The 24,065-nt window shown below is 53.8% G+C and overlaps 1 protein-coding gene and 1 pseudogene across 1 annotated transcript; one reads left to right on the top strand and one right to left on the bottom strand.

The window, feature by feature from the left end:
- Positions 1 to 237: 237 nt before the first annotated feature.
- On the top strand, positions 238 to 4,139 carry BARX1 (BARX homeobox 1). Its single transcript, XM_066365722.1, has 4 exons — positions 238 to 637; positions 2,327 to 2,618; positions 3,047 to 3,131; positions 3,499 to 4,139. Exons 1-4 carry the CDS (start codon positions 412 to 414, stop codon positions 3,661 to 3,663), a joined length of 768 nt encoding a protein of 255 aa, XP_066221819.1. The 5' UTR covers positions 238 to 411; the 3' UTR covers positions 3,664 to 4,139.
- A 317-nt stretch (positions 4,140 to 4,456) lies between these two features.
- Positions 4,457 to 18,476, bottom strand: LOC136391452 (beclin-2-like; annotated as a pseudogene).
- Positions 18,477 to 24,065: the final 5,589 nt, after the last annotated feature.

The raw sequence follows: 24,065 nt of genomic DNA on the forward strand, positions 1-24,065 counted from the left end.
TCCTGGGCGTGCGCTCCGCTGGGTCTCCCTCGGTCTGGGTCTCCGCCGGCCCGTTTGGAGGCCCCCTCCCTCCCGCCTGCTTCCCTTCTCTGGCCCTCCCTCGGGCTCAGCCTGGGGTGGGGTGAGGTGGGGGGCGGCGGGCGGCGCTGGGCGGGGCGGCCGGGCTGGGCGGGGCGGTGACGCGGAGCCGGCTCTGCTAGAGGTGCGGCGGCGCGGGGCGGGGGCACAGTCCCGGGTCCGACCGGCCGAGCCCCGCGCGCCCCGCCCGCGCCCTGCGCCTCCGCCCGGCCGGCCGGCGGGGGAGGGGGCATGTGCCCGCGCCCGCGCGCCGCCGGGAGCTGCGGGCCGGCCTAGAGCCCCACGCGGGCCCTGCGCCGGAGCCACCGCTGCTGCTGAGCTGCGGGCGCCGCGATGCAGCGGCCCGGTGAGCCGGGCGCTGTGCGCTTCGGGCCGCCCGAGGGCTGCATGGACCACAGGCCTCACCGCTACCGCAGCTTCATGATCGAGGAGATTCTCACCGAGCCCCCGGGGCCCAAGGGCGCCGCACCCGCCGCCGCCGCCGCCGCCGCCGCGGGCGAGCTGCTCAAGTTCGGTGTGCAGGCGCTGCTGGCCGCGCGGCCTTTCCACAGCCACCTGGGTACGTGCGGAGCCCGGGGCGCCGGCGCTGGGGGGCAGGGCGAGCCGCGCCGTCGCGAGGACGCGGCCCTGGGCGCTGGGCGCCGGGGCCCCGGGCGGTTCCCTCGGCGCCCCGGCTGGGAGGCGGAGGGGCCGGCGCCGGGCCGTTCGGGAACCAGGCCTCGTGCCCGCGGGCTGGGCCGGCGGGGTGGGTGTTCGCCCTCCGTTTCACTGCCTCCCTGCGGCCTCCAGCCGGGGAGCCGAGCCCGTGTTCCCACCGCGGGCGCAGGTCAGGACTGTTAACCTCCGATTGCGGGTTAAAGCGACCTGAGGCCGTGAGCTCCCGGGCCTTTGCCGCAAAGGACTGTCCGAGACCGCCCTGGGCGGGGAAGCCGGACCCGAGGAAGAGGCCCGTTTCCGAGTGCGGTGCGGGGGCTGGTGCAGGCTCAAGTCGGCCCGGAGCCTCCTGCAGCCCGTGGTCTCAGGAGGGCGACACACTGGCCTCTGCTGGAGCGCCAGCGCCCTTGGCCTCGCCTGGGGACAGGAGGCCCGCCTTGAGCCGCTCTGACGGGCCCTTCCGCTTCCAGGCCCGCTGCGCCGTGGACCTTGAGCTGCCCAACGGGCCTTTGCTGCCGCTCCGGGTTCTCTTCCTTCCTTGGCGGGGCCTGCCTTGCCCGCCAGTGCCCTCTCCACGGCACCCCTGGTTCTTCTGGCCTTTCCCTAGGTCTCGGCACCCTACCTTCGTCTCTCCTGGCGCGTCTCGGAGGGGTGGGCCTGCCTTCCTTTTCCTACCTTTTCCCTAAGTATCCTTCTTCCCACTGGCCCCCTCCTCACACTTACCCGAACTTTGACCAGCTCTCGCTCACTGCAGGGGACAGCACCTGCCCGCGTAGAGGTGCCTGTGGCGAAGGGAGGCCTCCACGTCCTAGCGAGACCCCAGTCCTGACTGCCGTCCTCCTGGGCTCCGCTGACCCTCCAGAGAGGGCTCCACCTTCTCATGGGGCAGCAGGGCCAGTTTGTTCGTTTTAAGTCTGACTTTGACGCAGCATCCCTGCTAGGTCTTGCCTCCGGCTGTACTAAGGTTAATAATTCGTTTGAAGCGGGAAAAGAAATAATTTACGACGAATGGAAATGGAAATAGCTTCACGGGATAGAGTCTAAACAGAGAAAAAAGGAATAACAATTTTTGGATTTATGGGGTGCTTTGAATTTTCAGGAAGGGCTCAAACCTACCCCCGCTGCCGGCCGATGGCTGTTCTGCACACACAGAGGAGTAGAGCTACTCGTTCCATCCATGTTCTTTCCCGAACGTAGCAATGCCGATTTGATTGGGCAAACGATCATCTTATCTCGCTACCTTTTCTTCTTGGTCTCCCTGTTCCGTGAAACACACTCTGTGCACCTCGGAGCTTTGTACTTGTTCATTGAGAACCCCGAAATCTTAACGGCGTCGTAGGCCCGAGGAAGGCCAGGGCAGAGCCCAGGGCGGAGGTGTGTGGGAGGTCCCCATTCCCAGACTGGAGGACACTGGCGTCGGACTGGGTCACCGTAGGCGTTGCTGAAGTCGCACGCGCCAGGCAGAGGGTTTTACACTGTGTGGCACTGGTCAGGCGCTAGCCCGCGGCGGCGCTGGCGGCCGCGGATGCCCAAGGCGTCTTCCCGAGGAATCGCAGAGCCTGAGTTCACCCTGCTCCTCGTTCTCTCCCCGCAGCCGTGTTGAAGGCCGAGCAGGCGGCGGTGTTTAAGTTCCCGCTGGCGCCGTTGGGCTGCTCCGGGCTGGGCTCGGCGCTGCTGGCCGCGGGGCCTGGGCTGCCCGGCGTGGCGGGCGCGCCGCACCTGCCTTTGGAGCTGCAGCTCCGCGGGAAGCTGGAGGCCCCGGGCGCCGGGGAGCCAGGCACCAAGGCCAAGAAGGGGCGTCGTAGTCGCACCGTGTTCACCGAGCTGCAGCTGATGGGCCTAGAGAAACGCTTCGAGAAGCAGAAGTACCTCTCCACACCGGACAGGTAGTGCTGAGCGAGGCCTAGCTCAGCAGGCGCGCGTGCGTGTGTGTGTGTGTGTGTGTGTGTGAGTGTGTGTGTGTGTGTGTGTGAGTGTGTGTGTGTGAGTGTGTGTCTGTGTGTGTGTGTGTGTGTGTCTGTGTGTGTGAGTGTGTGTGTGTGTGAGTGTGTGTGTGTGTGTGTCTCTGTGTGTGTGTGTGTGTCTCTGTCTGTGTGTGAGTGTGTGTCTGTGTGTGTGTGTGAGTGTGTGTGTGTGAGTGTGTGTCTCTGTGTGTGTGTGTGTGTGTCTCTGTCTGTGTGTGAGTGTGTGTCTGTGTGTGTGTGTCTCTGTGTGTGTGTGTGTGTGTGTGTCTGTGTGTCTGTGTGTGAGTGTGTGTGTCTGTGTGTGAGAGGGGACTGCTCACCCTGCTGAGGGTGCACCCCACTCTTTCCAGAATAGATCTTGCTGAGTCCCTCGGCCTGAGCCAGTTGCAGGTGAAGACTTGGTACCAGAATCGGAGGATGAAGTGGAAGAAAATAGTGAGTGTGGGGTGGCTTCTGCGCCCTCGGTTGCCGCCAGGCCCCTGGGCTCTTCTTCAAGAGCTGTTCTCCCCCCCACCATGGCCTCCGTGCCTGGTACCCAAATGGATCCTCTCTGCTCTTTCTGTCCCTCTGGGTGCCCTTGCCCAGCCCACATTTCTTCATGCCCTGCTGCACCCTCTGGCTTTCTGGCAGCCTCGAACCCCTAGCCCAGCCTCTGGTCTCTTTTTCCCCACCACGCTCAAATGACCTCCATATCCCCGGGGCTAGGCATGGCCTCAGGTGGCCTGTTGGGCCCTTCATGCCCTCCCGAGCCCGGGGCGCGGGGTACCCAGGACCAGCTCACCGGTGCCGGGGTCCCGCGCAGGTGCTGCAGGGCGGCGGCCTGGAGTCCCCCACCAAACCCAAGGGGCGGCCCAAGAAGAACTCCATCCCCACCAGCGAGCAGCTCACAGAGCAGGAACGCGCCAAGGAGGCAGAGAAGCCGGCGGAGGCGCCGGGCGAGGCCAGCGACAAGGGCCACGAGGACTGAGCAAGCAGTCCGGGGACCCCCGCGCCGCTGCGGCCCCCTCAGCCCGCCGGAAGCCCGAGAGCTGGCCCTTCCGCCTGCACGCTGTTTGTTTTCTAAACCTTTTATTATTACCTTGAATGCGGACAGTTAGGGGCCAAACAAGAAAGGACACAAACCTTGAAACCAATCCGGGCCCCGGCGCGCCCGGCCCTAGCCTGGAGACTCACCCCGGCGGTAGAAAGTCGCCTCTGGCCAGAGCTCCCCGCGCCCAGAGCTCCACGCGCATTCACGCCCCGCTCCTTCCCGCACCCCACCGCCTCGGGCGGCCCTTGGGCCCGGGCGCCTCAGGCGCACACAGCTTCTCCGAGTTGGGGACCCTGTGGCGGCGCAGGCCACCCCTGGTCAGAGGCCGCAAACGGACGGCGGCTCAGCCCTGCGGCCGCGTCCCTGAGGTCGCTGGGGCCCCTACCCCTCTCGTGCGAAGACGGTGATTTTTTCCCCAATAAAATATTTTATGACACAGCGGGGCTAAAAGCAGGGTCTCTGAGTCAGCGCGTGGGAGAGGGGAGAGAGATAAGCGGGGCCTTTGCAGTGGCTTCTGAAATATCGTTGCTCGGGGCCACGTGGAAGCGACCCGGACCAGCCCACTGGACCCGCGCTCCGCACGGTGGTGGCTCCGCTGCAGAACCCTTGGAGTCGCTTCCGCTCTGGGCGGCAGGACCAGTCAGAACCGCCCAGGCCAGGGCTGGGGGCCCAGCAGCGGGCTACCCAGGGGTCAGTCAGAGGAGCGGGAGCCCCAGGCCGCAGGGTCCCCTCAGGAAGTGGCCGGGACTGGTAGCTGCTGCCGGCTGTTGATCCGGCCTCCTGGGACTTGGAGGGCCGGCTGGGGTGGCCGTGGCCAGCCCTTCCCGAGGCCCACGGGCGCTGAGAGTTTGAGGTCCGCACAGAGGCCGCCACCAGTGGCAGCTCCAGACCAGAGGCTCCTGCCTCCTGGTCTCACTGTTCCCCGAGGCTCCCTGCCTCCTGGTCTCACTGTTCCCCGAGGCTCCCTGCCTCCTGGTCTCACTGCTCCCCGAGGCTCCTGCCTCCTGGTCTCACTGTTCCCCGAGGCTCCCTGCCTCCTGGTCTCACTGCTCCCCGAGGCTCCCTGCCTCCTGGTCTCACTGTTCCCCGAGGCTCCCTGCCTCCTGGTCTCACTGATCCCCGAGGCAGACACCAGGCGGCGGAGCCTAGCGGGCGAGCCTCCGGGCGGTGAGAGCGCCTCCCTGGGGCTGAGGGCTTCGAGCTGCCGGAGCTCGCACAGGGAGCCCTCTCCAGTGGCACAGCTCCCGCTGCCTTCTCTCGGGTCTAAGCCGGGGCTGGGGGCTCCTGTGTGGGTTTCGGTCCTTGCTCTTCCTACTGGGACAACGGCCACAGTATGGGACTGGGAGATGGCCGCTTTGCTGATGAAAGCTGGGGGAAAGACTGCAGCAACCTGGCCCTGCAGAGTTCCAAGCAGGATGGGAATTGGAAACCAGGTCTTTGCAGGTGCATATCCAGGAGAAAGAGGAACATCTGCTCAAATGCAGGCTTTGCTGTTCAGATTGTGAGAACAACAGCTATGGCCACTACTTGTGGTGACCATGGCTTCGTTTTCAAATTGTGGCTTGACCTACACTTCCTGAAACCCGCCCTTGCATTTCCGGTGCCTGAGCATCTCAGGGTTTGATTTAAAACCAGGAGGAGTGAAAAGCAGGGTGCTTCCTGCTACTCAGGGTCCACTCAGTGTAGCGATCCTGTCCTCCAGGGACATTCCCTCTCTAGGCCCAGGGTAGCCAAGTGAGGCACACTACTGCACCCAATCCTCTCCATTTCAAACAAGAAAGATGTGAAGGTCCTAGAAGTTCTGTCTTGGCTGGGCCTGGGGGACTGAGATTCTGGCTACAGCCTTTGTTAACCGTGCAGAGTTGTAGAGAGAAGGACCATCATAAAGGAGAGAGGAGGGTCCTGACCCACATTCCCCGCAGTCCAGGTCCTCAGGTTTTACTAAATCTGAGGAATGTGACCTTAGGCAGATTACGCTGTGGTTCTATCGAGTTTCCCCACAGCAGCCCCTCACTGGACTGGACTAATCCGCTGCTGAGAACCAGGGCTTTAAGTGGGGGACCTGTCCATCGAACCCTGTGCCAGAGGACAGGGCCTCAATATTCCACCGAGTACAGCCTGCCAGACACTGACAGGAGACCTGAGGCAGGCATGGATGTGCATCACCAGCTGATCAGCGAAGCCCCATAAGAGATCTAGGTTCCCACGCGGGCGGGGGCGAGAGAGGTTTCTGACACTGCCTGCACCGCTGCTCTCCTTGGGGACAGAGGATCGGGCGACCGCGGCAGACCAAGCCCTCGGAGCCACGAAGCGCATCCAGGCGCCACAGGTCTGGGCAGTTTAGAGCTTCCTTGCCGGGAACTCCACGAGACCAGACGGATGCTCTGCCAGCTCCCTGGAGAGCCAAGGCGCAGAGGTCAAGGATGTGCCATGGCTGCCGAGTCCCAGAGCACTGACCGCGACCCTCACGGTCGCAACTCTGGGTACAAGGTCGCCTCCCATCCACGGAGGTAACATTTGCGCCCGGCCTGAGTGCCACACGCCCAGCCACGCCGCTCTGGCCACCCAGGCCACTAGCGCATAGGCCTCCTTCTCACCAGCAACCGCGCCCCTCAATCCGGGCCTCGGGCTTAGGGGAGAGAAGGTCCCCTTGTCCCCCACTCCCCTGCACCCCCCACTGCACATATCTGTTCTCCTACCCAAGGTCCTGGGAAACGAAACCCGGAGATGGCGCGAGCTAGCGAACGAGGTCGCTGCTGCGCCTCGCCTCTTGAGCTCGGGGTCAGCGGCTGAGGAGGAGCGGGCTTGGGCATCTTGCCGAAGCCTTGGCCTTTGGGTGGGGTGCGGTGGGGTGTGGAGGGGAGAGGAGCGCGGGGGCGGTCAGGAACCCTCCGAAGTTAAAAGCCCGGGCTGCGGGAGGGCTGAGACCCGGGATTAGCTTGGTGACAGCGCCTGAACTCGCGAGAAGTTCACACTTCTGTGCTTGGGGGAGGGGTGGGCCGTCGGGGAGACTTTGGGGGAGGGTTGGCTGAAGGGCTGGGTTAGGGTATTGCATCCCCACACTGTGCCCCGGAACCTGATGGGGTCGATGGAATTGGGAGCCTAGCCCTGGTGCCATTCCGCTCGAGCCGACCCGCGCGGGAAGGTTTGAAGAGAGACATGCCGGTGGCGGCGGGCCTGGGTCCGAAGTCCATCCCAGAGTCTCGGACTATTGTCCACCTAGGGCCGAGCAGGCACTGGCAGGATATGACAGGCACAGCTAGATGTGGGGGGATCCTATCCCTCCCTCAGCCTCCTCACTTTGTAAAAAGTAAAGTTTACTCTGGTTTATTTATTCCCTTCCCCTGCTTCAGATTCTCCTGGAGGGTCACTGATAGGAGCCTCTAGGTGCCAGGAGAGAAACTCGGCCCTGGGCTATGTTAACCACATCTCCTAGGGCAGAGGGCTCTCTTACTTTGCCTATGGAGACACTGAGGCCAGCAGCAGTGCTGGCCTCTCAGCCTGGTCCCCTCCCCGAACTCCAGGTCCCAAGAAGAAACCTGGCACCTCTTCCACTTTCGGTTGCCCCGTTGCCTGAATTCGTTTCTACACTCAAGGGGAACCTCTGACTAAAAGTGGCATCCCTGATTCCAGCTTGAATTCCCTTGTCCAGAAAGGGGACCCATTGATCCCTGGAGCTTCTGATCTCCAGGCCTCTCCAGGACCTCGTTTCCAAGGGCCAAAGCAGACTAAGAAGGACCACAGTGGCACACCAACCCTCCGGCTCAGCCTGGCCCAGGTTCTGGGAGCTGGGGGAGACTTCTCAAACCACCTCTCCAGCTCTACTTTAAGGAGGTAAGGGAGCAGGATCCTTACTCCCTGTTGGTGGGCGGGGCAGAAAAGTGACTGCAGAGAGAGAGGACCTTGCAGGCCAAGTCAGCCAGGCTCTAGGCCAAGTTCTCCACCATCCTGGGGGGGGGGGGGGCACTTTACCCTCATAATGCAGGAGAAGATGGGTCCACCTTCTGTTTGAAGTAAGGCCTGGTGGAAACAGCTGACCTGGCAAGATTTTCCCTTCTGACCCTTTCCTGACTTTGCAATGGGCCTTTAACCTGTGTGACTTCAAAAGTTTCCTTTGTCCTAGTTCTCACACTGTATTACTGATTATCATTAGCTTTAAGTCAGCACCCTCACATTTCTCAAAGCAGGGTTTGGAGGACAGTTGGTGGGAGGGGGGGGGCAGGCACTGTGGGCCCTGGGCCCCAGGATGTGGCTGCCCCTGAGGCAGGTGTTCTGGGATGGACAGTGATGGCCCTTTGCCACTCAGGCACCAACCCTAGATGGGGCACATCCTTCCTCTGGGCGTAGGAAGACACAGGATGGCAGCATGGCTCATCTGTGAGACAATGGCCAAGTGGATGGGGGCTCTGGGATGCTGGAGGGGGTCCATTCAAAGGAAACTCTGACCTCTAAGAAGTTTTAGGAAATCAACCCACTGATTTCCCTGGTAGTTTCCTTTTTATTTAAACTTAACAGTGATCTGTGATTTTAAAAAATCTGTCTTAATAGGCAGGATAAAGATCTTTGATTAAGTATAAGACAAAAATTCTGGGTGACATATAAGCATCGGGTCAAGGCTTCATTGGCAATGTTCTTAAATTTTTTCCTTTTTGTGCTTCAGGAAATAGTGGTGTCTGTCATTAGTGACATCACAGACTCTGTGATATCAAACACTTACTGGGGTCATTCATTCATCTAGCAAACAGTTACGGAGTGTGGCAGGCAGTTCACTGTGCTGGGACTCAGGGTCTCCTCTCCTTCCTTGCTCCAATGATAGCCAGTAAGGTAGGTGCCCTCCTCCAGTTCCTAGATGAAAATAAATGTCAGAGATGTTAGGCAGCTCACCTAGTGACACCTAATGGCAGAATTTGGGTCTGACTTCAGCTCTATGGGGCTCCAATGTCCCTCGCCCAGCAACCGTGAGGTTCAGTTTGGGGTATCCCAAATGCCTTAGGGTCCCTAATAGCCTATACCTGATTGGGTTCCATTTGTTCACCAAGTATTTATTACATGCCTGCTGTGTGCCAGGCATTGTGCTAGGCATGGGGAATACAGCCTCCAACCAAAGGAGCTCATTTTGGAGGCTCGGATAGATGGCAAAGAAGCCACAATTAAATCCAAAAGGAAGTAATAAATGTCATGTGGAAAATAAAGTAGGTGATAGATAATGAATGAGCGGGAGCTTTAGTCAGCATGATCAGGGTCCCTAAGGAGTTGACTCTTCAATTGAGACTTGAATGACAAGAAGAGTGTGTACTAGGAAGCTGACAAACCATGTGCAAAGGCCCTGAGGCAGTTAGGAGCTTGGCCTTAAAAGTGTGAAAAGAAAGTCCAATATAGGAAGCAAGTATGGAGGGTATGCACGGGTAGTGGGGGAAGAGGTGAAGAGGTGGCCTAGGCATGTGCCAGAAGGCAGTGGGGAGGAGGTGGCACCCTGGCTCCAGCCCCAGGCAGACACCTCCACCAGCCCAGCCGCTCTGAACTTGCTGTGCACAGCCAGATCCCTGGCAGCTCCTCCTCCAACAGGCAATTTGCTTTTTTCCCCCTTTTCATAAGGATGCAATTTTCTGCGTGCTTTAAGGACATTAGAAGGGCGTTTGACTGACATGCCATGCGAAACGCATTAACGAGGCCCAAGATGCTGGAGGCTGAGCCTGCTGGGGCAGGGGCAGGTGGAGGTGGAACAGGCCCTGGGGGTCATCAGGCCTGGATCGGGGGATAGAGAGACAGAAACCCAGAGAGAGGAGAGACAAAACAGAGGGGAGAGAGAGAGAGAGAGAGAGAGAGAGAGAGAGGCATGAGGGGGTGGTGTCAGCGGAGGTGAAGAGCAAGGGAAAGGGGCTGGAAGAAGAGGAAGGTGAAGAAAGGCAGGGCTGGAGGGAAATGATTGCAGGAATGGGTTTCTTCTGGGGCACACTCTCTGCCTGACTGCCGTGCGACCTTGGGCAGGAGGGAGTGTTGCCTGGTAGACAGTGGGAAGAATGGAAGCAGTCCTAGGGGACTTTGCCGGCGACTCACTCACTGTTTCAGCCTCTCCAGCAATAAGCACCCTTTTCTTCAGGACCCTTGCACGTTCTGTTCCCAGGCCCGTGGTGCCCTTCCACACACTTCCCTGCTGCCCGGTCTGCTCTTTCCTGGCTGGCTGACTCTCATCTCTGCTGTGATGCCCTGTGCAAGTGCCTGGGGTCTGTCTTGGGGTGTGGCTGTCTCTGCCGGTCATGGTCCAGCTGGAGGTCCCCAGCATCAGCTCCTTCTCCCCCCCCCCCCTCAGCATTCTCCTTTGCAACAAGAAACACTTGTTTTGTAGACTCCTAGCTTTTGCTGGGTCTGATGTCCATTGCAGATGCTTAGAAAACCTCCAGAGCTGTGAGGATACCTGGCTGGGTTCTTTCCCTTCCGGGGTCTCTGTGGGGTTCTCCCTTCCTTTTTATTTTTTTTTAACAGGGGCTGGGTGTGGCCACAGTGAGTCTGGAGGGGTTTGGGCTGGCCCTGGAGCCATGCATCTTTCAGGATGCCTTGTGGGGATGTAGTCCCTCAGTCTTGGAGCCTGATTGGAACCCAGGGTTTTCCCTGAGCTTATAAATGTGCCAATACCAGCCCCACCATGAATGGAGCATGAATGCAGGTACTGACCACTTTTCTCATCCTCATCAGCTGACTGCCAAGTTCATTCTCAGATGAGGAAACTAAAGCCCAGAAAAAAGGTGCCTTGCTCATGTTCACACAGGCAGAACTGAGCTGTAAATTCAGGGCAGAGCCACTTCCTGTGCCAGCTCTGTAGCCTCAACCCTGAGTAGATCCTCACAAAGGATTGAATAGCAGGGGTAGCTCGGCTTGGTGGTTAAGATCCTGGTTCTAAGTCAGGCTGCCTGGGGTTCAAATTCCAAATGCATATCTCATTAACTGTATAATCTTGAACAGGTTACCTGTCCTCTTTGTGCCTCAGTTTCCCTTTCTTTAAATTAGGGACAACTAACAAAAATGTGACATCCTCTTTGAGATAGCTGACTACTTAGCCAGCAGAATTTCTTCACAAGGATTTGTGAAGTTCATGTGATTTACCATCATGTGCAGTTTCTTGAGAGGCCATGAGATGCTAGATTTCTGGCTGTCTCTCCCACTGGTAAGGCTGCCCTTGGAAAGAAAAGACCCTCCCTGTCCTCTCTACCCCATCTCCTCACTCCTGGACCCTGCCTGCCTTCCCACCCCATCCCTCACTCCTGGACCCTGCCTGTCCTACCCATCCCTCACTCCTGGACCCTGCTCGCCTGCCCACCCCATCCCCTCATGCCTGGACCCTGCCTGTCCTACCCACCCCATCCCCTAATGCCTGGACCCTGCCTGTCCTACCCACCCCATCCCTCACTCCTGGACCCTGCCCGTCCTACCCACCACATCCCCTCATGCCTGGACCCTGCCCGCCTGCCCACCTCATCCCTCACTCCTGGACCCTGCCCGCCTGCCCACTCCATCCCCTCACTCCTGGACCCTGCCTGCCTGCCCACCCCATCCCTCACTCCTGGACCCTGCCTGCCTGTCCACCCCGTCCCCTCATGCCTGGACCCTGCCTGCCTACCCACCCCATCCCCTCACTCCTGGACCCTGCCTGCCTACCCACCCCATCCCTCACTCCTGGACCCTGCCCGCCTGCCCACCCCATCTCTCACTCCTGGACCCTGCCTGCCTGTCCACCCCATCTCTCACTCCTGGACCCTGCCTGCCTGCCCACCCCATCCCTCACTCCTGGACCCTGCCTGCCTGTCCACCCCATCTCTCACTCCTGGACCCTGCCTGCCTGCCCACCCCGTCCCCTCATGCCTGGACCCTGCCCGTCCTACCCACCCCTGTCCCCTCACTCCTGGACCCTGCCTGCCTGCCCACCTCATCCCTCACTCCTGGACCCTGCCTGTCCTACCCATCCCTCACTCCTGGACCCTGCCCGCCTGCCCACCCTATCCCTCACTCCTGGACCCTGCCTGCCTGCCCACCCCGTCCCCTCATGCCTGGACCCTGCCTGTCCTACCCACCCCATCCCCTCACTCCTGGACCCTGCCTGTCCTACCCACCCCATCCCCTCACTCCTGGACCCTGCCCGCCTACCCACTCCATCCCCTCACTCCTGGACCCTGCCTGCCTGCCCACCCCATCCCCTCACTCCTGGACCCTGCCCGCCTACCCACTCCATCCCCTCACTCCTGGACCCTGCCCGCCTACCCACCCCATCCCTCACTCCTGGACCCTGCTTGTCCTACCCACCCCATCTCTCACTCCTGGACCCTGCCCACCTGCCCACCTCATCCCCTCACTCCCGAGACAGTGTCTGGGACATGTGGTGAGTGCTCAGGAAACCTCTGTGGGTCACGGGAATGACAGCCACTACAGGCAGGGAGGGCCTGGGCCAACCTCCCCCACTCCACACCTATGTGATGCAGGTGTGTGTGAAGATACCTTATGACAATAGCCTGGCTTTCCTTCCAACAGGCTCTAGAATGCAGTTCCTCCTCCTCTTAGGGCCTTGTAGTGGTAAACTGAGGCAGGGCAGGGTGATTAGCAGGTCTTTGTCAGCATGAGTATGGGCCTGGATGGCTTCACTCTCTGAGGCGTGGGGCTCAGGGCCGTGTCATTTCTACCTTGCTCTTCTACACTCCCCTCCCCCTGCCCAGGCCCAGTGCGCCCACCAACCCCACCCACTCACCTTCTCCTGTCCCCACCCTCTGCCTGGCTGTTCCCTTCCCCACTCTGTGCATTGCCTGCATCCAGGCCCCTCATCATCCAGAACCGTGGCCCACTCCCCTGCCGGTGGCACCATTTCTGTTCTTTGGTTGGCCGACCTCAGATACTTTTCAGCACAGCTTCTCCAGAGGTTCTTCTGACTTCATCCCTGTTTTGGTTGGGCATCTTGAGATACTCCCACACCCATTGAGCTTGCCCTTAACCTGAACACTCATGCACATCCCCTCCAGACTGTAGACAGACAATGTATCAGGCCTTCAGTGAATGAATGGATGAGCGAGTGAATGAGGAGCTGAGTCTGACCTCTACCTGCAGTGCTGGCTTCCCATTGGGTGAGGGCTTCTGCCACCAGAGCGCTGTCTCACAGGGTGTCACACCCCACACCCCAGTGAGCAACCCCAAGCATTGGCTGCCATGGAGTAGGTGGGCAAGCATAGCCCCTCACCCCCAATTGCCTCCAGGAGGAACTTGCTGGACACCACACCCTTTGTCTGCGGGTGGTGTTTTGCCCTCTGTTAAGGAGTGCACGGGGGAGCTCCATGGAGGGCCATCAGGAGAAGTAACAATAGAGTAGCTCCACTCATGGCTTGAGTTATTGGGGCTCCATTAGGATTCTATTTTTACAAGGGAATAGCTGCTAAGTTAAGTTTAAGACTGTTGGATGAAATGGATGTTTTCTGAGGATCCATCCCAACTCATAGCTTCTGGAATAATCTGATGCCATATGTCCACCTTCAAGCAGCTTCTGGCTTTGCTGTGACTGTGCAGTAGCCACCCTGTTTTGTGCACAGAGGAAGAAGGGGAAGGTAGGAAGAAAGGAAGAAGAATAAAGACGAGGCCCCGGCCGGCTGGCTCAGTGGTAGAGCGTCGGCCTGGCGTGTGGAGTCACAGGTTCAATTTCCAGCCAGGGCACACAGGAGAAGCACCCATCTACTTCTCCACCCTTCCCCCTCTCCTTCCTCTCTGTCTCTCTCTTCCCCTCCCGCAGCCAAGGCTCCACTGGAGCAAAGTTGGCCTGGGCACTGAGGATGGCTCTATGGCATCCGCCTCAGGTGCTAGAATAGCTCCAGTTGCAACGAAGCAACGTCCCAGATGGGCAGAGCATTGCCCCCTAGTGGGCTTGCCAGGTGGATCCCAGTCAGGCGCATGTAGGGGTCTGTCTCTCTGCCTCCCCTCTTCTCACTTCAGAAAAAATGCAAAAAAGATTTTTTTTAAAGAATAGAGAAGAGAAAGCAGAGAAGGACACCAGTGCTGCCCTGATGTTCTGTCTGTGTGATGCCAACTTCTGCTGCTCAGAAACTTCTGGACACCTGCCTGTACTTCCTGCTTGTCAAGGGGACTTTGGGAGTTATGTGAAACAAACTAGGAGGAGTCCTTCCAAAGAAGGGGCAGTGAACTTATTTGTAGCCATGACCCTGCCTAACGATCGACCGCAAATGTAAGCCATGGGGAGGGAGGGAGGGTGTAGAAGCCTTGCCACCCCAAACCTGCAGCCTGCGAGGGTGTACCATTCATTCATTCATGCACTCACATGCTCATTCCCTCCTTTGATCCTGCAACATAAAGTTATTTATGCTTATGTGCATTCCCAAGTTTATGGCTGCATTATTCCCAACATCTCAAAGGTGGAAACAGTCCAGGGTGCCTATCAATGGATAAACAAAATGTGGTCTATTCATATAATAGAATATTATTCAGCCTTAAATATAAGAAAGTGCTGACATGGGCTACAACTTGGATGAACCTTCAGGACCTTGTGCTCAGTGAAATAAATCAGTCACAAAAAGACAAATGCTGTATGATTCCACTTATATGAGGTTCCTAGAGTAGCCAAATGCATATAGACAGAAAGTAGAATGGTGGTTGTTAGGGGCTGGGTCAGGGGAGAATGGGAAGTTAGTATTTAATAGATACAGTTTTTTAAGATGAAGAGTTATAGGGATGGGTGTTGGTGATGGCTCTATAACAATGAGAACGTATTTAATTCCACTGAACTGTACATTTAAAGTGATTAACGGTAAAATTTATGTTATGTGTGTTTTAGCACAATAAAACAAATTGTTAAAAAATAACACACGTTTTTGCTTTATTCATTGAATATTCATAGATACAATACATGCAGTAGCAAGAGCACACCTGGTGCCCTCACTGTGGATTATAAATATTATTTCCACTAAAAGGAACCAGGGGTGCTCTGGCTGAATAGCTCAGTTGATAGAGTGTCAGCCCGAACATAGAGGTTTCCAGTTTGATCCCCAGTCAGGGCACATACAAGAATGGATCAATGTTCCTGTCTCTCTCTCTCCACCCCCCTCTCTAAAATAAATAAAAATAAGTTTAAAAATTAAAATAAATAAATAAAAGAAACCAGGGGTTCGTAGAGAAATGGTTAGCCTATGTCTGGGGCAGAAAATGTATAAAGATGAGCCTGGAGCTTCTTGTCATCACAGGCAGCAAGGATGTGACAAGGACTGCTGAGCATACGTGACAAGAACACAGAAACCAATAAAGAACTACAGCAAACACGGGCTACTTTGACCAATGATGGATTGAAACACATCAACTTTTTGAAAAACTGATTTAATTAATAAATTAATTTTTCACTGAAGAATGCATAGGAATTTATTTAAAGTTTCTCAGGGATGAAGGGGGTTGGGGGTTGACATACATCACAGCAAAAACTTAAATATTTTCAAATATCCCCCCTCCCAAAGTTCTACTGGGCACAACGGTGACCCAATTGCTTTTATTCTCTCATAAAGGAATTGAAGACCTCTACTTTCTCTTTCCCACCCCCTCTCCTCTCGTCCCACCCTCAGTTCTTTTCCTTTACAACCCTTTCTTCCATCACCTTGTGATTCGATCTTTACTGACAAGCTGAATTTGCTTGTCCAGGTGGGGAAGAGGGACGAGGAAGGTAGAGGACGACGTTGCTGGGAAGACGGCTTGGGTTTGCTCTGGGCCATGCTTTCATGTCTCTTAAATTAATGTCGGTGCGGTCATTTATTATTCAAATTATAAACCTGTTATATTATTCAGTTTTATCATTGACCTGATAAGATTTTCATGAATAAAATATTTTAAGGCCAAAATATCATCTCTTTACCTCATAGAAAAAAAATGTTTTTTTCTAATTTTTTTTATTTAGAAAATAAATTTAACAGGGTGACATTGATCAACAAGAGTATATAGATGTCAGATAAACATCTCCACATCATTTGAACAGTAGATTAGGTTGTATACCTATCACCCAAAGTCAAATCATTTTCTGTCACCTTATATTTGTGCCTCTTTATACCCTTCCTCCCACCCTTTCCCCAGCCCCTCCCCCAGTAACAGATATATGACAAGATGCTCATCTTCGCTAGCTATTCGAGAAATGCAAATCAAAACTACAATGAGATACCACCTCACACCTGTTAGACTAGCTATTATCAACAAGACAGGTAATAACAAGTGCTGGAGAGGCTGTGGGGAAAAAGGAACCCTCATTCACTGTTGGTGGGAATGTAAATTAGTAAAACAAAGTTATTTTTGACAATACCTTTAAGGACACCCGAATGAGACTGCACTTAGAATATGTAGGCATGAGTTTGAGTGTCTTTGTCCAGACTGCTCATGGTCCAAGGCGGTTCTGAGAGAATACAGCTCACCGCCAGCTCTGGGGTCTATTCTCAGGCCTCCCTCTGTGTGGATCCCGGAGGGCGTGTGGGCAGGAACACCAGCATTGCCTGGTCAAACTTGTTATTCAGGAGAGCACTCTGCCCTCTGGAACAGAACAAGGGCAGCTCCAAGGGGTCCTCTGTTGAAGACTTCAGGTAGAATTGGCTTCTGCAGGGGACAAGCTGTACTCTGACACTCCAGACCAACTGTGTTCTACAGGGCCAGGCACAGCAAGGCTGTCTGCCCCCAGTCTGCATGAATCTTGTCCCAGCACACAGGGACTAATGCGGAGGCAGCCCACTCTGAAGTTCAACTGATGATGGCCAAAGGGCCGTCTGGTGGATCTCCAATGTTGACCTGGAGGTGTTCGTTTTCCCCAGCCTGGCTAGCTGGGTCTGGCCGTACCACAGCCAGTTCTCCACACTCTCCAGTTCATCAGGCAGTTACAATTGTTGCCTTGCGGTTTACTGTAGTCCTCGTGGTGCTGCCTTTCCTGCTGGTCCAGCGTCTCAGTCTCCACCTGGGCTGCCCCAGAGCCACAGCTGCTCTTTCTCAGTTCCTCTCCACCTCCTCCAGCTGCTGGACCAGCCTGGTTTCCCCAGCTCCAGGCCCTTCAGGTCCTTCTACAGCAGTGATTCTCAAAGGATGTGCCCTAGAAGATTTCCAGGTGCGCCCTATGGTATTCCAGAGAAATATGTGCCTGTTGGGGACCAAAAACCAACAGGGGTTTTGGAGTTTAGATTTTTGGGCACAGAAGTGTGGGGAATTGGCTGTAAGCTGACAGTCTGCCCCACCCCCCACCTCACTTGCCTGATTAGGTTGCAAAAGGCTGTTAAGCTGTGGTGCTGGATTGTTTACACTACCCCCCATGTTCCCCAGAAAGACTGGAGGCAAGTTTCTTCTATCCTTTGTTTGGTGTAAAGTTAAGATGATATGTATGGTGGGGGTTTTGGATTGATGATTAAACATAAGGAATTGTCTCCTGAAGCCTTTTGGATTTCTATAAAAGAAGAATATGTGGCAATATCTAAAAAAGCTTTGAACATTTTACTACAATTTTCAACATCTTATTTATGTGAATTAGAATTTTCTACCCTCAACACAATTAAGAGTAAAAAGAGAAGAATTCTTCAATGTATTGACGAGGAAATGAGAGTTTGCCTTTCAAATATATGCCCAAACATTGAAGAAACCACTAGGACACATCAGACTTATGTTTCTCAGAAACACAAAAATGAAAAAACTTAACACATTTGCTCAGGGACCTGCCGAATTTACTAAATCTTACTAAGAATGTATCTATATATATAAAAAAATATCTTTTTTGTCGTTTTTTATTTTTTAACCCCTCTTTTTTATGAATTCTAAAAAGTATAACTCAAAATATGTAACATAAAAATGTTTTTTAATGTCAGAATAAATTTAATTTTGTTGTATTTATTTTGTTTAATTACCATAAAAGCATGCTTGGACTTTATATATTTTTTCTTTAATATTTAACTTAATTATTATAACATATTTCTCAGAAATTTGTATATAGTGTGCCTACAATTATTTGTAGGATTTTTTTTTTCTCGTATGTGCCTTGACCGGGCGGCTATAGCAGACTGAGTGACTCCTTGCTCGAGCCAGCGACCTTGGGCTCAAGCTGGTGAGCCTTGCTCAAACCAGATGAGCCTGTGCTCAAGCTGGTGACCTCCGGGTCTCAAACCTGGGTCTTCTGTGTCCTAGTCCGACGCTCTATCCACTGTGCCACCGTCTGGTTAGGCATTTGTAGGATTTTAAATGCTCGCTGACTTCAAAAAGTTTGAGAACCACTGTCCTACAGTGGCTCCCCCTTGTCTTCAGGCATTCTCTCCCTGGTCTCCAAAGCATTTGTAGTTCTGACTGTCAGATACTGAAATAGTGAGTTGGGTGTCCAGCTGCCCCAAAAGATTGTCAGTACTGTCTCACACAAGGTGTGGCCCAGATCTTCACCAGAAAGGATATCGAAAACACCTCTCGTGGCCTTCTGGATGCTACTGAAAATTCTCCCAGAGCCCACCTTCCCAAGCAGGGTGACGTTTCTGGAACTCTACCGGGACATGTAGCCATCCCCAAGGAGGGTCCTGCCAGAGACACCGTCCTGTAGCTTATCCACATCTGTCTGCACCCCAGAGGTGGAGTCTTCCTCCAGAGTCTCTCCAGGCTCCTCATGGGCTGAGGGGAGCTTTGAAGCTGTAGGATCTTGGCCATGGTCAAGGCCCTAGGTCTCCATGGACTGTCAGCCTCAGGGGCTGGTGGCAGTCCTGGCGGAGGGAGCGGAGAGAGGACATGGTGGAGGTCTTGACTTTGAACTTTGATTCCACATTTCCTCTGGCTCCCCAGTTACTTCTCCCTTTATACAGGGTGGGGCAGGAGTAAGTTTACAGTTGTTCATATGGAAACTCATACGATAATTAATATAAATAATAATGCGAGACTAAGGCCCGTGTTTCTGGTGCTCTTAACTGTAAACCTACTTTTGTCCCAACTCATACTTTTTAAGGTCTTTTAGTGGAGTGATTCTTTAAAAATGCATATCTCATCTGTCCTTCTCCCCCTTCCGACCTTACAAGGGCACGCTGGAGATTTTACAATATTAAGAAAAACTCATTATACTCATGTGCTGCTTAAGAACTGGGGTATGTTCTGATGAATGTGTCATTGGGCAATTTCATCACCTGTGAACATCACAGAGTATACTTACACAAACCTAAATGGTCTAGCCTACTCCACACCTAGGTAAGCCTATTGTTCCTGAACCACAAACCTATCTGGCATGTTACTGCAAAATAATGAGAGATTAAATTGAGCACAAGAGAAAATGATGCAATCAAGAGACACAGTGAACACAAGATGTTGGATTTTGCTGTCCCTGTAACATGCTACTGCTTTACAACAAACTATTCTTTAAAAGTTGAAAGAGCACACTCTAAAAACAATGATCAAAGGCACAGCATAGTATGTACATAAACCAATAGCATAGTCATTGATGATGATCATCAAGGGTTATGTCCTGTACATAAAACTGCATGTGCTGTGCTTGTATACAACGGGCAGCGCAGTAGGTTTGTGTACACCTGCATCTTCACAAACATGTGAGTGATACATTGAATGACAGCTAAAGCATCACTAGATGACGAGACTGTGTATGACAGTCTCACTAGATGACAGCCCCAGTGTAATTTTACTGGGCCTCTGCTGCATGCAGGGTCCATCTTCTACTGAAGCGTCGTTGTGCAATGTATCCCTGCGCTGCAGGATGCTTCATGAACTGTATGTGTCTCCCCTCATCCCAATTCACATGTTGGAACCCTAACTTCCAAAGTTATGGGTTGGTAAAGAGCAGGGACAGGCCGGGGCTTCATTCTGCATGGAGTTCTGGGAAATGGTCCTGGGGCCCCCTGTGCTCTCCTTTTGCTTCAGGGACGTTAGTGCCCGCAAAGAGGAGCTCTTGCAACATCAACTGCCAGGGACACCTGTGAGGGGTGAGCTTTTTGTCACAGAGGCATGCGGCGCAGATGGGCTGTAGGACTGCTGTGGCAGGTGAGGCTGTATCTGAGGGCACCTCTAATTCTGAGAGTGAGGGTTTGTCTCCTCAGTCCATAAACAAGAAACCTGAAGCGAAAGGTGAGTGGATGAGACCCCAAGTGTCATTTCTGGGTCCCAAATTGCAAGGCCACCCCCTCTGTCTCTGGTGTTTGTGCTGGCAGCTGAAGTGTGAGAAGTGAAGAGGACACAGGCTCTGATGCCGACCTTGTCATTTCCAGTCACAATGCAAACCTGCACTCAGTGTCCCTGTACAAGGAATGCTGGTCTGCAGGGGGCACACGGGAGTGTCCCATACATGTTCGTGACCCTTCCCTGTGGGTCCTTGTCTGCAGGACAAGCCACTGTTCACTGCCATCTTCACTACAAAGTCATGCTTGTGAGTTTTTAAAAAACATGCTCTCTCTGAATGACTCGTGCATTTAAAATTATTTAATATATTTTACACATTTGCATAAATAGGGCCATGTGTTTCTTTTTAGTAAAGGTGTCTTATTTAGGCTGCTCATCATAAGATCAGGAGGCTATCCATGAGGCTGGGTTACTTACAGGGACCCAGAATGCTGAACAGTGTGGAGGGCAGCTCTGCCACATGGGATCCTGGTGGTGCATGTGTCCAGCCGTCCACTCTGGGTCCCACAGACCCCAGGGCTGGAGTGCACAAGCTGCAAGCTTCCTGCACACGGCAGCATCCGATGCTCACTTGGGGACCCCAGAACGTGCTCCAGGGTCCCAGGGAAAAGACTGGTCAGGGAAGAAATGTTGTCAGGTCCTGGTCTACACACTGTGTAGGCACAGGAATGGACCAGGCAGCCAGATTCTGTCCCTATGGGGCCGACTTAACGTGCTGCATTTTCTAGAACCTGCAAAGAGTCAGGTTGACACTCTGGAGATGCAGAAGTAGAGGAGAGCCAGCGCTGCCTGCATCAGCTCATGCTGGCTCAGAGGTGGACGTGTGAACGCACCCCACCTTCCTTCTTGCCCTCTCTGAGGCCCTGGCTCCCTCTGACTCTCCACACGCCCACTTCTGCTCCAGCCCTCCAGCCACACTGGCCTCCGGGCTCTTTCTCCAGCGCTTGCCCCAGGGCCTTGGCCTGGCTGTTCCCTCTGCCAGGAGTGCTGCCCCTCCCAGAGGCTCCACCAACCGCCCGTCCCTCTGCCGCTCAGAGGCTGTCTTCTCGCTGAGGTCCCCCACCCTTCCGTGTTCACATTATAGCTTCCAGCCGCGCACCTCAAGCTCACTGCCCTCCTCCCTGTTCGCTGTTCTCTCTGTGGGAAAAATTACTCGTTGTTTTTATTTTATCTTGTTTATGTCTGTCTTCCCTTCTAGAATAAAGTCTCCAAGCACTTATGTCCCCAGCTTCCAGGACAATGCCTGGCACATAGCAGGTGTTTGATACATATTTGGGGACTGACTTGACAGATATGCAGATTGACTGGATCTCATCACTTGGGGAATGTATTGCCCATGTTTTAGTGGGGTTTGTACCAGAGGTGGAACTGCTAGGCCACAAACGTTCAGAGGATCAGCTGAGGTAGAACCTGCTGGTAGCTCCCCAGAGCAGCTCCCCGCGGGCCCTCCCCCCCTTCCCACACTTGGTGCTGTCTGTCTCATGTCCTCTGTTCTGAGGCCATGGTGGTGGCTCACTTGGATTTTAATTTGCATTAGTGCTTTTTCCCAAGTTTAGTGCCACGTGGGTATGGTTTTCTGTGAAATTCTTGTATAAGACTCTGTCCAGTTTCTTCTGGGGTGACCTGGGGACTTTTTTCTTATTAAATTGTACAAGTCTGTACATATTCTGGATGAAATCTTTTGTCACTGCATGGGTCGCAAGGCGAACCTGGTCCCTGAGGCGTGGCCAGCACTCGTCTCACTCTCCAGCTGTCTGGGAACTGATGTGTACTGCAGACCGGTCCTCAGACTGCCACAGGGCAGGGTCCCCAGGATTACTAGGGGACAAAGAGACATGTATCTCTCTGGTTTGCTTTCCCAAGGCCTCCTCTTTTTGTCATCTTTCTGTCCTCATCTTATCAATGGTTTTATCAACACATCATCTTACAAATGTGGTTGAAGAGCTTTCTTCTTAGAAATGGTGCTCAGGAGGAACATGGGCATCCCCCCCCCCGGCCACCCCCACCCCACCAGCTACCTGCCCAACACTTTGCTGGAATACTCATCTGCCCCCTGGTTTGGGCAGCCCCTGCTTTCCTCTGATTCGACGTCGAGGCTGCCTCCAGCGGTGTGAGGGTGCTCTTCAGAGGCCAAAGCGGAAGCCTCTTTGGTGCTCTCACAGGTCACCCTGGTGCGCCATTGTTGTCCAATTATCTATTTCCTGAGCTGACTGGGTGACCCAAGAGGGCAGGGCCAGTGCGACCCTTGGCACTCAGGACCTGACACCAGAACACAGCAGGTCCAGTGTGCAGTAGGCGCTCCATGCACAATGCTTGAATGCTGGGTGAAGCTGTGAGTCTGCGCCCTGGAGCTGTGTCCACACCTGGCATCAGAGGCTCTGAGCAAAGGCACGCTGGTCTGACAGCCTCGGCTCCCACTGGCTGTGTCCCATCTCGTGCTTGTCCTACCTGCAGACCTGACTCATCAGGATTTGCCTCCTGCTTTTCTTTATAACTGGTCATTTTTGGATCATTTGGTAGATCTTCTAATTTGTCTAAAAAAACAACAGTTTCTTACTTCCATATTTCAGAAATCTGCAATACCTTTTTAAAAACAGACTTTATATTTTAGAGTCGTTTTGAGTTCATAGCAAATCTGAGGGGAAGATACAAAGATTTCCAATAGAGCCGGTGCCCCCACCTCATGCACAGCCTCGGTCACTAGCCACACCCTTCACCAGAGTGACCTGTCTGTCACAACTGGTAATGTGTCATTAGCACCCACAGTCCATAGTTTACCTTAGGGTCCACTTTTGGTGTTTGTACATTCAGTGGGTTTGATAAAGGTATGTTGACATGCATTCACTGTGATGGTATCACACAGAGTATTTTCACAGCCCTAAAAATCCTCTGCCTAGTCATCCCTCCCTCCTTCTTGACCCCCGCAACCACTGATTTTTCACCCTCTCCACAGTTTTTCCTGTTTCAGAATGTCATATAGTTGGAATCATATGGTATGTAGCCTTTGCGGACTGGCTTCTTTCACTTAGTGGTATTCATTTGAGATTTCTTCATGTTTCATAGCTCATTTCTTTTTAGTGCTGAATAATATTTTTAATTGTCTGGGTGTACCACAGTTAATTTTTCCATTCACCTACTGAAGAACACTTTGGTTGCTTCCAAGTTTTGTCAATTATGAATAAAGTTGCTATAAACATTGTTTGGAGGCTTTTGTATGAATATAAGTTTTCAACTCAACTCCTTTGGGCAAATATTAAGGAGTGTGATTGCTGAATCATATGGCAAAAGTATGTTTAATCCTAACCCCCGGGACCTCAAAATGTGACTGTATTTGGTGATTTAAGAAGGTAATTAAGGTAAAATGAGGTCATTAGAGTGGGCCCTAATCCAATGTGGCTGGTGTCCTTATAAGAAGGAGACACAGACACACACAGTGGTGAGCATATGAAGACACAGGGAGAAGATGGTGGTCTACAAGCCAAGGAGCGAGGACTCAGAGGAAACCAACCCTGCTGATATCTCGATCTCAGACTTCCAGCTTCCAGACTGTGAGAAAATAAATTTCTGTTGCTGGAGTTGTCCAGTTTGTATATTTGTTACACAGCCCGAGATGACTAAGACAGACACCAGTGACCTCCACATCAGCAGACCCAGGGCTCATTCCTAATGGTTTGGGTCAAGAGGCAGCGTGGTCAGTGGTCATTTCCTGATGATCCCCAGCAGGGATCGACCCCTTCCTGAACTACAGTCCCAATTCCATGACCCTTCTTGTCCAGTTCTTTCCCACCCCACTGCCTTCTTCTCTCAGGCTTCCTCTTCCTCCTCTTAGTTCGTCATTCAGGATTCTTTGGAGGGTCTACCTTTAGCCCCTACTCCTCTCTCTCTCCAAACTTTAAATGTGTGCTCCTGGCCTGGCCTATCCCTGGTCCCGTTTGCCAGACCTGATTTATTCCTGGGATGTCTGGAAGGCACCTCAGACGCACCATCTTCTCCCTCCAGCCCTTCCTCCCCACAAGACCGAGTCTCATCAAATTACTATCCGCTGCCTCTTCCCTCACCTAGTTGCCGTCACTTCTATAGCGATCCTGGCCTCCTGGCCAGTCTCCCCACAACTCTCTTTTCACTTTCAACCTGTTTCGCAAATGCCATTGGTGGAATCTCCCCATGGCACAGAACTGCCTTTGTTTCTTGGTCCGGCTTAG

The sequence above is a fragment of the Saccopteryx leptura genome, chromosome 2, assembly GCF_036850995.1.
Source record: "Saccopteryx leptura isolate mSacLep1 chromosome 2, mSacLep1_pri_phased_curated, whole genome shotgun sequence".
NCBI lineage: Eukaryota > Metazoa > Chordata > Mammalia > Chiroptera > Emballonuridae > Saccopteryx > Saccopteryx leptura.